Here is an 11,664-nt window from a genome sequence, read left to right as displayed (position 1 = left end):
GGCTCTTAATGCATCGTGTTTCCTTCTGGAGCATCAGTGAATGTTTGAACCTTTTTTAATAGGTGTGTTTGATCCCTCAAAATCATACAGTCACTGCTGGAAACGGTTCAAATATGCAAAAGATTCTGGAAAACTGAAGAATCTGCAGGACCTGGAGGATTTTTCGGAAGAACAGTGCTCAGTTTAACTGTTCAGAAAAAACAAGGGACTCATGAACAACCATGACAAAACAAACAAAAAAAAGTTGTGGATCATCCAGGTAACCACACACATTATTAAAGGTGGGGTAAGTGATTTCTGGTAGCCAATGTTGATATTTCAAATCACCAAAACAAACACGCCCCTACCCCAAAACGGTCTCGCCCCTATTTTGATAGATCCGCCCGACACATACATAGTTGAAGGGAATGACAATACGATTGCAGATGAACAAACAAGCGAACATGACACACGAGCATATTCAAGCATTCAAGCATATATTAGTTCTGTAAAACAAAGCAAAACCAATGTTACTCACCTATCGAGAAGAAACAAAGCAACCTCGGTGTCCGATCGCAGGCCTTCCCGATATTTACACGGGTCCTACTTCTTGCCTTATCGTAAGCCTTCTTTTGTTCCGCAGACGTTTTCCTCTTTAGTTTTCTCTAAATCTCTATCTTTCTGTCATCGCTCGGCTCGGCTAATATCCGTCCTGTGCACTGAGTGCTCTCTCCTCCCCATCATGAGTAGACATGCCCCTTACTGCTAATTGGCTACAAGTTTGTTTTGGTACTCTGCCCGACTCAGTTTTCTAAAGCGTTTTTGAAAAAATACATACCCCACCTTTAAGAACTAAGGGTTCCCAAACTTTTCAATGGGGTTATTTTAATAATTTCAGCTATTTTATTCTTGTGGACTAAATGTAAACATCTTTTATGTAAAATATCTTACTCAGGACAGTACTAAATAAAAAATAACATGCATTTTGTATGATCTCTCTTATTTTGTTAAAATTATTAACATTTTCACAGATTCTGCAAGGGGTTCCCAAACTTTCGCATTGCCACTGTACATAGAGCACATACGTTATGGTTGACGGAAGCTCATCCATGCTTGTTTGACCTTCACAAACCTAAACAGAAATTGGAAATAAAATTGTATGATATTTTAACGTGTATATTAACGTGTCTATTGGACGCTCATCCAAACAGAGCAGTGTTTTGCTTGTGCAACAGTATTTGTCTCTGCCAATATCAAAAATTACACACTTCATCTTTGTTAATTCAATGAAGGGCAGATTATTTCTCATTATATTTGACATGTTAGTGACAGTCATCCTCCTTTCTTTTAAGCAGTGAATCCTGCCTTCAGCGCTCAGGAATGTTTTCAGAAAGTTGATCGGCGGCTGCGTGTGACGCTGAGACGCAGACAGATTCCCATGGTGACTGTCTTTGTCATTTGCTTGATCTTTATCTTTTATTCCCCCTATATCACTTTCTCTTGTCCTGTCATTCTTTTTTTCTGCCTGATATCTGTTCTGCCATTTCCTCTGTTTAAGGGAGTGTTGGAGGGTCTGGAGTCCAATCTGCTGGGATTCTTCATGGCACATCCACACTCAATTTACATAACCAAACTCAGCAGCAGGTGCATAAACTACCATAGTTAATGCATCTCTCACTTCCAAAGACTAATTCAGACCACTGCTAACTAGTATACATGCATGCTCGAGATGTTGTTTCAGAAATCGAAAGAAATTATTATGTTAGTGTATGAATAGAGTGCCACGTTTTGATCTTGATGTATCTGTGTTTCTTCAGTTATGAGCGACTGCTGCTTCATGCTGTCTGTCAGTACATGGATCTGACCTCTGCTAGTGAGTGAACTTTTATATTATTCAAACACTGGAAATTTATGGTTGCTTTCTTATGAGGCTAGTGTGAATTTTGAATTTTTAAGGTTCCTAAGGATTTAAAGTTTATGTCAGTTATACACATTAAACCTGTTGTGGTTGTTAAAATGAAAATTAATTTATAATCGGCTAGCATACAGTAGGAGGAGGACATTACAAAATCAAAATGCTAGCTTTGAATCTTGTCAATATTTTCAAAAACATTTTTTTTACATCCTGGCTTAACACTTTAACACCACTTACAATTTGAAATGGCCCCTCAAAAATTGTGATATTTAACTTTACATTTTATTACAGTGGTTCTAAATCCTGGTCGTGGCGCACAGAAGGGTTGTGACGGTGAGGAAATTTTCCCACCAGTAAATGGACGTGTGACATCACCGTTGGGGTGGGGGGTGTTAGTTCGTTTGAGTTTCCCTCTGTTCTTCGCTTTCAAATGGCTTGTAAAAGTGTTGTGCCCATTTTACTTTCACTTTCAAATTAGCAGCAATTGAATTGCCGCAATTCGGTGTCAAGCAATTGTTTGTTTGAATTTTCCTCTTTTCCTCTGATTTCTTGGCTTTCAATTCGCTTGAAAAAGTGCCATGCGCATTTTACTTTCACTTTCAAATTAGCGGCAATTCGGCATTGATTCAATTCAAAACAACAACAACGTCAAACTCATAGCACTTTTATTAACAAAACGAATAAAAATACATTATATATGCCTAATAAAATAACAAATGACTTAGGCTACACAAAGTTTAAATAGGTATACAAAACTGAAAATCAGCAAACACTGTGGAACCAAATAAATAAGAAACACAGAACGTTTATTAGCTAAACAAATAAGAAAGCTTGGAGGCACGGCATATACACCTTGATGTAAAATAAAATAAATAAAATACACAAAGTTTATATAAAGTAATCAGCAAACACTGTGGAACCAAATAAATAAAAAAATGAATGTTTAAAAAAACGTCCAGTCAATAGGCTTTTCAAAATCTAAAATATTGCCAAACAGGCGTCTTTGCATTTTTTTCTAAACAATCTTCTGCCATCATCTCGTCTTTCTCACCTCTCTCTTGTCAGTCAGCTCGACTCACTCTCCTCACGTGATAAATAAAATCAGACTCCTGCTCCGTGGTGCACTGTCGTTCGCGCACGGTTCGGCACGCTGCATTGAGCATTTAGTTTTTAAAAGTGTCTGTCCTCTAACTGAACTAGGCTAAATGATTTTTGTTACTATAAAAAATCTAAACGACGGTGGGGGGCGGTGTAGGCAAATGACGTAACCGGTGTTGCGGCTTAACACTGGTATAACCGAAAACACCATCTATCGCAGCAAGCCTAGCGCAAAGTTGACTTTAACATTTGTGACAAATATTAAATAATATTTCATTAATTTAACTTTTTACTTATTTTTGCTATATTTTAAATGTATCTTTATTTAGCTGCATTATAGTGAAATGTCAATTTCTATGCTTAAAGAGAGATTGAGTATACACTTTTATTATTAATATTTAGAATTATTTTCATTTTGAAAGTCTACGTTAGAGGTTATGCTGTTTTCACATGCCTTTTTGACTTTTTTGCCATTAGACGTGAGCAACAGCATTTTCCACTACGGTAATTTTTACCATTGTTATTATTGTTAACTAAAAGTAAAAAAATAATAATAATTATATATATAAAAAACTTTAACTCATTTTTATTTTTTATTTTATTTCAGTTAGTTACCAAAGCAACATTTCTTATTTTTTTGTTTAACTTGTTCTAAAATAACTAAAATAAATAAATAAATAAATACATACATACGTACTTACATACATACATACATAAAAACTATATAGATAAAAATATATTTTAATCATGACAACTCTCGGAAGATTTTAGCATGGTGATTGATATGACAATGTTAATGTATTTGGTCTTGGCGGAATAGATCTGCTACGCTGCTGCTGAATTGCTGCTGCTGTTGGTTATTGCTGTAGTTGTAAATTATTGCTGCTGCTGCAAGTAGGGATGGGCGATATCTTATTGTTTGCGATATACCGGTAAAAATTCTCCCCACGATAAGAATTAGTCTTCCCGCGATAATAACGATCAAGTCTAGTTGTTGACATATTTCTGTGTGCGACTGTGTGGAGTGACGTGAAATTGAGCAGCTCCTTCTACAATCTGGAACAGGTTTGGATAGGGCTGTTCAGTGCGACAAAAATCAGTCTGAGCCTTGAATAAATGTACTACAGTAGCATGTGTGCGATACAGTTTTACCTGTGTAAGAGCCTGCAGTGATCACTGGATACCTTTGTCCATATTAGGGATTTCCTGGAGCGTTACTTCTACTATGCATATGTGGAGTTTCTGTGCAAGGGCGCCCTCCGGCTTCCAGTATGAATTAAACAGTCATTACATTACGTGTGTACTGCTCACAACACCCTATTTTGGGTAAAAATAGGAAAGATAATACTTTTCTCTAAAGAAACAGAATTCCCTAAATGATCGTCATTGATATCGTTATCGCAATAAATATCAGAAATTACCGTGATTCGTGATACATTTTTAAGCCCATATCGCCCATCCCTAGCTGCAAGCAAGTACAGGAACTTGCTACTGCCAATGCATATGGCGCCGTGAGTATTTAAGACAAAAACAACAACAAAAAAAGTAAAATCTCAGCGATACTAAAATAACTGATTTCTAAAATGGTAGAAAGACCCATATGTAATAAAGTTTTGTGTGAGCCAAAGTGTGTGATTTTCTGCAGGCTCTGACTGTAATGGTGCTCGACAGACAGAGGTGGTCAACAAACAGGAAGAGTTTCTCCCTCCTCAGCCTCTGCTCTCTGCCTACCTGGAGCAGCTGAGCTGAACTGCTAAGAATCCTTGCTACAGCCAGTGCCATTGATGTTCATCCAGCCAGATCCGGCACCACTGCCCTTAAAAATAAAGCTTGACCTTGACCTGGCCAGCATGAACTGTGCACATGGCATTATGTAATGGGACCTGGCCTACAGGCCTTGCCCTTTTGGAGAGACTGTGCTAACTAGATTATTGTACTCTCAGTGTCACTATCTCTTTCATTCAATTTTTAAATGCATTTTGGAGCATGTATTAGTAGATGTTGTTACTACAACTGTCTTTATAAATTATTATTTTTTCCCATGTTGCAGACAGAATGTTTACTGTCATGGAATCCTTGTAAATAAATAGAAATATAATTGTGTGTCCTCAAGACAAGGCAGAAAATGATTTGATAATTACTGTTTTTGATGTTCACAATCTTATCAGGAAAATGAATTGAAATGGGTTTAGATATTCATGTCCATCTCCAATGTTATACAAGCCACATATAGTCACTGTCAAAAAATTTACAACTCAGGCTCCTACAAAAGGATGACATCATATAAATCAGCACATGTATCACAAATATGATGGTTATGCAGTTATTGTTAAGTTATACCTGTGCAACCTGTTTATTCTGACTGCACACATAATGCACAACTTTTTACAATTCACATGCATTTGATATGTGCAGACTTGTAATTCCGCTAATTTACTTCAGCCAATCCTGCCTGACAACTAAAGAGTGATCAGTTGACCTTTTATATCTAGCATTCTGTAACTTGAATTTGAGTACAACAGTACTTGTCATATTTGTTCATCTGCTGTGATCAGGTCACACACTTCTTTTTTTCCATTAAGGATCTGCCAACATGCACTTACACGCATTCTGCCTTACCTGTACACACCAGATTTGTCAGTTTTAAATTTTTGTATTTATATATTGAGCCTTTACATCAAGGTTTACAAAGTGAAAAAATATTTTACTGTTTTATACCATCAAGAGTCCTGAGACACTTGAACAGTTATTTCATTGGTGTTTATAACCAAAGTGTGTGTGTGTCTACAATGCTGATTCTCAGGCATCAACCATCATGAATGTGGACTTTAATCATTTACATTACTCATATAATCACCTGAAAACCAGGTGTGTTAAACCCTTTTGAAAGGAAGAGTGGTGTTTTTGGAATAATATTTATACTTGTGTTAAGATATTTGATTTTAATGCTATTTATAGTGTTGTGGCAGAACATGAATACATACAGCGCTCAATTGTATTTAGTTTTTGTCTGTGGTGAGTATCTGTACCCATGACAATTAAAATATTACGTATTTAACTGAGATCATACTGTGTTATTATTTTAGGGATCAGATGCAACTCATTATAAATTAGGTTTAAAGGTTTGGTTAAAAATTGGTTCCCTTTTTGTCTCTGGATTTACCCCAATTTTTTTATTTTGTCATCACTTCTGTTCCAATCCTGTCTGAATTTATGACCCTGATGAATTTAAATGTTTGGGTGAATAATTTTAAATGATTTACATGAAACATTTTTACATTTAAAGATTTTGATTCATATTTAACATTTATATTTAATATTTTTAATAACCTCTCACAAGAGGTCATTTAAGGCTACTATTGAACAAGGATGTAAAATTAAATATGAACACCAATCTGTGTTGCACTCATTGGTTGCAGCCTTCCTATTGAGAGAAGTGTTGTGAATTGGTTCTTTCATACATTGTTTAAACAAAGGGTTACGTCTCATATCCACACAGCCATTTACAACACATTATGGTGAATGTTATCGCCATTGTGTCCATGAGAGTGGCTGATAAGTACCACAGTACAGCTTCTGGCAGCAGGCACGTGCACACATAATAGACATCAAAGGGGGCTTGAGCACCTGCCGTTCCCTCTCGAGCTTTCACGAGACATCACAGAGACATTTCCCCATTATGGGAACTCCTTCCCTTCCAACCTTTCCTGAAGTCCTGTTGGCTCACGCCAGTCCAAATGACTGGCCAATTGTCGCGAAGTATGCAAATTGCATGTAAATACTGACGAGTTCGAGAGGCAGTATAAAATGCGGTGCACGCGACAATTACATCAGAATCTTCTACTTCACCTACTGAATTCATTATGGCAACAATCTGCAAGATCTCCGCGGGACCAATAGAGCCGCCGGATCAACACGACCACTGCGTCGCCTGCCTGGGCCTGGCCCACGCCGAGGCGGCGCTGGATGAGTCTGACTGCGGGCATTGCGCGGACCCTCCGGCCCGCGTGCTCCGGACCCGCCTCGATGTGGCTCGCGGCCTATTCGGGATGAGGCCCACTGCTGCCAGCGTGCTGCTGGTGGGCCCTCCCCTCCCGGTGACGGGAGCGTCGTCTTGCAGCTCCGCCAACCCCAACGGTCGCCCCGTTCCCCGGTCTCCCTCCCCGAGGACTGCTTCCGCCCTCCTTCCAACATCGCGGAGTTTGTGTCCTTTGGCCAGGAGGAGGGGGATGACACAATGTCCATCTCGGCCTCGGAGAGGGAGGATTGGGCGGGATCGGAGTCTGATCAGCCGGACAGCATGGGGCTCCCAGACCTCCAGGAGGAGCTCATGAGGGTTCTGTCGAAGGCTGTCCAGGAGTTGGAGCTTACCTGGAGTCCTCCAGAGGAGCCTGCCAGGAGTAAGCTCGACTCCTGGTATTGCAGGTCCACCAGGAAAGCTGACTCGAGGGCGTCGGTCCCCTTCTTCCCCGATGTACATGAGCAGCTGGTGAAAACATGGTCTGCGCCCCATTCAGCACACGTCCACTCTGCCACACAGGCCATCTTTTCCCACGTGGATGGGCCGGAGGCCCACAGGTACGTGCGCTCTCCCCCCGTCGAGGAGACTGTCGCTGCGCACCTGTGTCCTGCAGCAGCCAAGACCCTAGGCTCGGACATCAGCCTCCCCTCGAAGCCATGCAGGACCACCGCCCACCTCGCCAATAAAGCTTATGCGTCTGATGGCGAGGCGGCTTCCACGCTGCACGCCATGGCGATGCTGCAGGTTTTTCAGGCGAAGCTCCTGCAGGCAGCGGAGGACGAAGCCCTCACGGCGGAGGCCATTAAGGATCTGCGCGCGGCGACGGACTTTGCGCTGATGGCGACGAAGTGAGTGGCCCAGGCCGTGGGTAAGTCCATGGGTTTTATGGTCGTCCTTCAGAGGCACCTATGGTTAAACCTGGCTGACCTCAAGGATGCTGACCGTAAAGTGCTGCTGAACGCTCCTGTGACTCCCTCCGGCCTCTTTGGTGACGCTGTGGAGTCCATTACTGATCGCTTCACGGAGGCTCAAAAGCGCGCCCAAGCCCTGAGTCACGTGATGCCGAGGCACGCTTTCCAGCAGCAGACGGCGAGATCCAGATCCTCGTCGGCACCTGGCTCTTCCCAACGGAGGGATAACCCCAGGCCAGCGACCGCGGTGGTGACTGCTACTGCTCCTCGCCAGGAGCCAGATGTCTGGAGGAAGGCGTGGGATCCCGGGAGGAAATGCCACGGCCAGCGGAGAAGCCAGCGACGTGACTTGCTGGCTACTAAGCCGTCATCCTGATGGTCTGAAGAGAGGAGTAGAGTGCGCAAGCGGCCCAGCTCCCAAGCGCCGCAAGTTCATGTGTTTAAATGTTTGTGTGTTGGATGTACATTCAACAAAAACGCATACATTCTCACAAAAAGAGCTCTTTCCTCCTCAGTCAATGCGGTGCTGCTCGTCCCGCCTCAGAGCAGTGCAGAGCCGCCGCCCACACAGGTTATAGCTGCGCAGCACTTGCCGGCGCATCCAACTACCAAGCAGCTAAAGCCGCTATGTCAGTTCCTGAACGCGTGGGAAGTTATTCCGGGAATCTCGCACTGGCTACTCGGTGTGATAGAGCGTGGGTATACCATTCAAGTCAGACGCAGACCACCCCGTTGGTGTGGTGCAGTCTCTAACATTGCCTCGAAATGCCCTGGTTCTGAGACAAGAGGTATGAAGTCTGCTCGAAAAAGGGGCGATAGAGAGAGTACCTCCGAGCGAGCTAGAGAGCGGGTTTTATAGCCGCTATTTCGTGGTACCCAAAAGAGACGGGGGACTCCACCCGATTCTGATAGAACGAGTCCCTCCCAGCGAGCTGGAGAGCGGGTTTTACAGCCGCTATTTCATGGTACCCAAAAGAGACGGGGGACTCCGCCCGATTCTAGATCTCAGGCCCATCAACAGAGCGCTTTGCAAGCGTCTGTTCAGGATGATAACGCTGAAACAAATCCTGGCGCAAATTCGCCCCGGGGACTGGTTTGCGTCCGTGGACTTAAAGGACGCATACTCTCACATTCAGATAGCACCGCATAACAGACGCATTCTGAGGTTTGCTTTCGAGGGCACAGCGTACCAATACTCTGTTCTCCCGTTCGGGCTGGCTTTGGCCCCAAGCACTTTCTCGAAGTGCATGGATGCAGCACTTTCCCCCCTCAGAGCGAGTGGGATGCGCGTTCTCAACTATCTGGACGATTGGCTGATTTTAGCTCAGTCCCGGGACACGCTAGTCAGCCATATAGACACACTTGTTCGTCACTTGGAGTGCCTAGGGCTATGTGTCAACATGCAGAAGAGTCAGTCTATAACATATCTGGGAGTGTGCTTCGACTCAGTGGAGATGCGAGCCCGCCTCTCTCGGGAGCGCTCGGCGGCCATTTTGTCTTCCCTGCGCCATTTCAGACTGGGCAACTCTGTTCTCTTGAAGGAATTTCAGAGGCTGCTGGGACTCATGGCGTCTGCTTCTGCGGTATGTCATCTGGGCTTACTACACATGCGCCTGCTGCAACTATGGCTGAAATCTCGAGTCCCTTGGACGGCGTGGACTTCAGGCCGTTTGCGCATCACGGTCTCCCGCGATTGAAGCTCTGAAGCCGTGGCGCAACCCAGATCTCTTCAGCCGGGGGGTTCCCCTGGGCTTGGTGACGTCGCGCGTTGTGGTCACGACGGACGCATCGACTCGCGGCTGGGGAGCAGTGTGCGAGGGCATGCCGGCTTCGGGGCTGTGGTCAGAACCCCAGAGCCGGTGGCACATAAACCGCTTGGAGCTGGAAGCAGTGTTCTTAGCTCTAAAGGATTTTCGACCGCAGCTGGAACAGCGGCATGTACTGATTTGCACCGACAACATGTCTGTGGTCTCGTACATAAATCACCAAGGAGGCGTACGCTCCAGGGCTCTGTACAAGCAAGCAGCGAATCTTCTCTCCATCAGAGCAGCGCACATCCCCAGTCTCCTGAACCGTGGGGTGGACATGCTTTCGAAGAAGGGGATTCCTCAAGGAGAGTGGAGGTTGCGCCCCGAATCGGTTCGGATGATTTGGACCCGCTACGGGAGAGCGGAGGTGGATCTGTTCGCCACAAGCGAGAATGCGAATTGCCCGCTGTTCTTCTCTCTGTCTCACTCGCCGCTGCAAGGGGACGCTCTGACATCGCATTTGCCAGCAGCCAGGCTGTATGCGTTTCCTCCGATCAAGATATTGCCACTGGTGTTATGCAAGATCAGGGAGGAGGGGGCTTCGGTGATACTCATCGCCCCGAACTGGCCGAACAAGCCTTGGTTCCCGGACCTGACAGAGCTGCTGGTAGTGCCGCCCTGGCCAATCCCCATCAGGAAGGATCTGCTGTCTCAAGCGAGACATAAACCGCTTGGAGCTGGAAGCAGTGTTCTTAGCTCTAAAGGATTTTCGGCCGCAGCTGGAACAGCGACAGGTACTGATTCGCACCGGCAACATGTCTGTGGTCTCGTACATAAATCACCAAGGAGGCGTACGTTCCAGGGCTTTGTACAAGCAAGCAGCGAATCTCCTGCTATGGGCGGACCGTCACTTTCTCTCCATCAGAGCAGCGCACATCCCCGGTCTCCTGAACCGCGGGGCGGACATGCTTTCGAGGAAGGGGATTCCTCAAGGAGAGTGGAGGTTGAACCCCGAGTCGGTTCGGATGATTTGGACCCGCTACGGGAGAGCGGAGGTGGATCTGTTCGCCACGAGCGAGAATGCGCGCTGCCCGCTGTTCTTCTCCCTGTCTCACTCCCCGCTGGAAGGGGACGCTCTGACATCGCACTGGCCAGCAGCCAGGCTGTATGCGTTTCCTCCGATCAATATATTGCCACTGGTGTTATGCAAGATCAGGGAGGAGGGGGCTTCGGTGATACTCATCGCCCCGAACTGGCTGAACCAGCCTTGGTTCCCGGTCCTGACAGAGCTGCTGGTGGCGCCGCCCTGGCCGATCTCCATCAGGAAGGATCTGCTGCCTCAAGCGAGCGGCTCAGTATGGCACCCGAACCCGGAGTTATGGAGCCTTCATGTGTGGCTGCTTCGGGGATATCAGAGGAGCTGAGCACCCTGCATTCTCGTGTGCTCGTCACGCTCTCGGAGGCGCGGGCGCCCACCACGAGGCGTTTGTATGCTTTAAAATGGGGAGTGTTTGTGAAATGGTGCCATGACGTTCATATCGACCAGGCAGCTTTCGGCAATCTGACCAGCTTTTCGTGTGCTACGGTGGTTGTGCGAAGGGACTTTCAAAACCCTGTCAAAACAGAGACTTTCCCACTGGATTGTGGATGCTATCACGGCTGTTATACGAGCCAAGGTTTGGAATGCCCTTTGCACATTAGGGCCCACTCAATAAGGGGTATCGCCTCCTCCTGGGCGTGTTCGAGAGGTATGTATATTCAAGATAAATGCTTTGCAGCCGGCTGGTCTTCTCAGAATACCTTTGCCAGGTTTTACAAGATGGACGTTAAGTCCTTAGCCTCCCAAGTGCTGTCGGTGAGTGACTGATTCACGTTTATGCTACATCTCAGTGCTGTAGCGAGTCAGCCCCAGGCCCATATGCAAAAAATTTGTACGGGCCCCCCCATACGTTATGGGCTCCAACTCGGTTAACTTAACTTAGGCCCTATTGT

At 45.3% G+C, this 11,664-nt stretch overlaps 2 protein-coding genes across 2 annotated transcripts in view; both read left to right on the top strand.

The window, feature by feature from the left end:
* r3hdm4 (R3H domain containing 4) overlaps positions 1–6,001 on the top strand; it is a 10,187-nt gene extending 4,186 nt beyond the window's left edge. The window contains exons 5-8 of the mRNA XM_016568047.1: positions 1,335–1,420; positions 1,538–1,623; positions 1,797–1,852; positions 4,638–6,001. Of these exons, the coding sequence (XP_016423533.1) occupies positions 1,335–1,420; positions 1,538–1,623; positions 1,797–1,852; positions 4,638–4,741 (332 nt within the window). The 3' untranslated portion in view covers positions 4,742–6,001. The remainder of the gene's footprint in view (positions 1–1,334; positions 1,421–1,537; positions 1,624–1,796; positions 1,853–4,637) is intronic.
* Positions 6,002–9,658: 3,657 nt separating this feature from the next.
* On the top strand, positions 9,659–11,096 carry LOC107752164 (uncharacterized). The gene is made up of 2 exons (XM_016568055.1): positions 9,659–9,790; positions 10,395–11,096. Exons 1-2 carry the CDS (start codon positions 9,746–9,748, stop codon positions 11,094–11,096), a joined length of 747 nt encoding a protein of 248 aa, XP_016423541.1. The 5' UTR covers positions 9,659–9,745.
* The last annotated feature ends 568 nt before the right edge of the window (positions 11,097–11,664 follow it).

The sequence above is a fragment of the Sinocyclocheilus rhinocerous genome, unplaced genomic scaffold (genome assembly GCF_001515625.1).
Source record: "Sinocyclocheilus rhinocerous isolate Xijiao unplaced genomic scaffold, SAMN03320098_v1.1 scaffold621, whole genome shotgun sequence".
Taxonomy (NCBI): Eukaryota; Metazoa; Chordata; class Actinopteri; order Cypriniformes; family Cyprinidae; genus Sinocyclocheilus; species Sinocyclocheilus rhinocerous.
This window is presented reverse-complemented; position numbering and strand designations above follow the sequence as displayed.

What these genes read in the sequence shown, in the direction of transcription:
- LOC107752164 (XM_016568055.1), top strand. Translation starts at nt 9,746, where the DNA reads ATGCCGGCTTCGGGGCTGTGGTCAGAACCCCAGAGCCGGTGGCAC. An exon ending in AACCCCAGAGCCGGTGGCAC is followed by an intron (nt 9,791 to 10,394) that starts ATAAACCGCTTG and finishes CTCAAGCGAGAC; the next exon opens with ATAAACCGCTTGGAGCTGGA.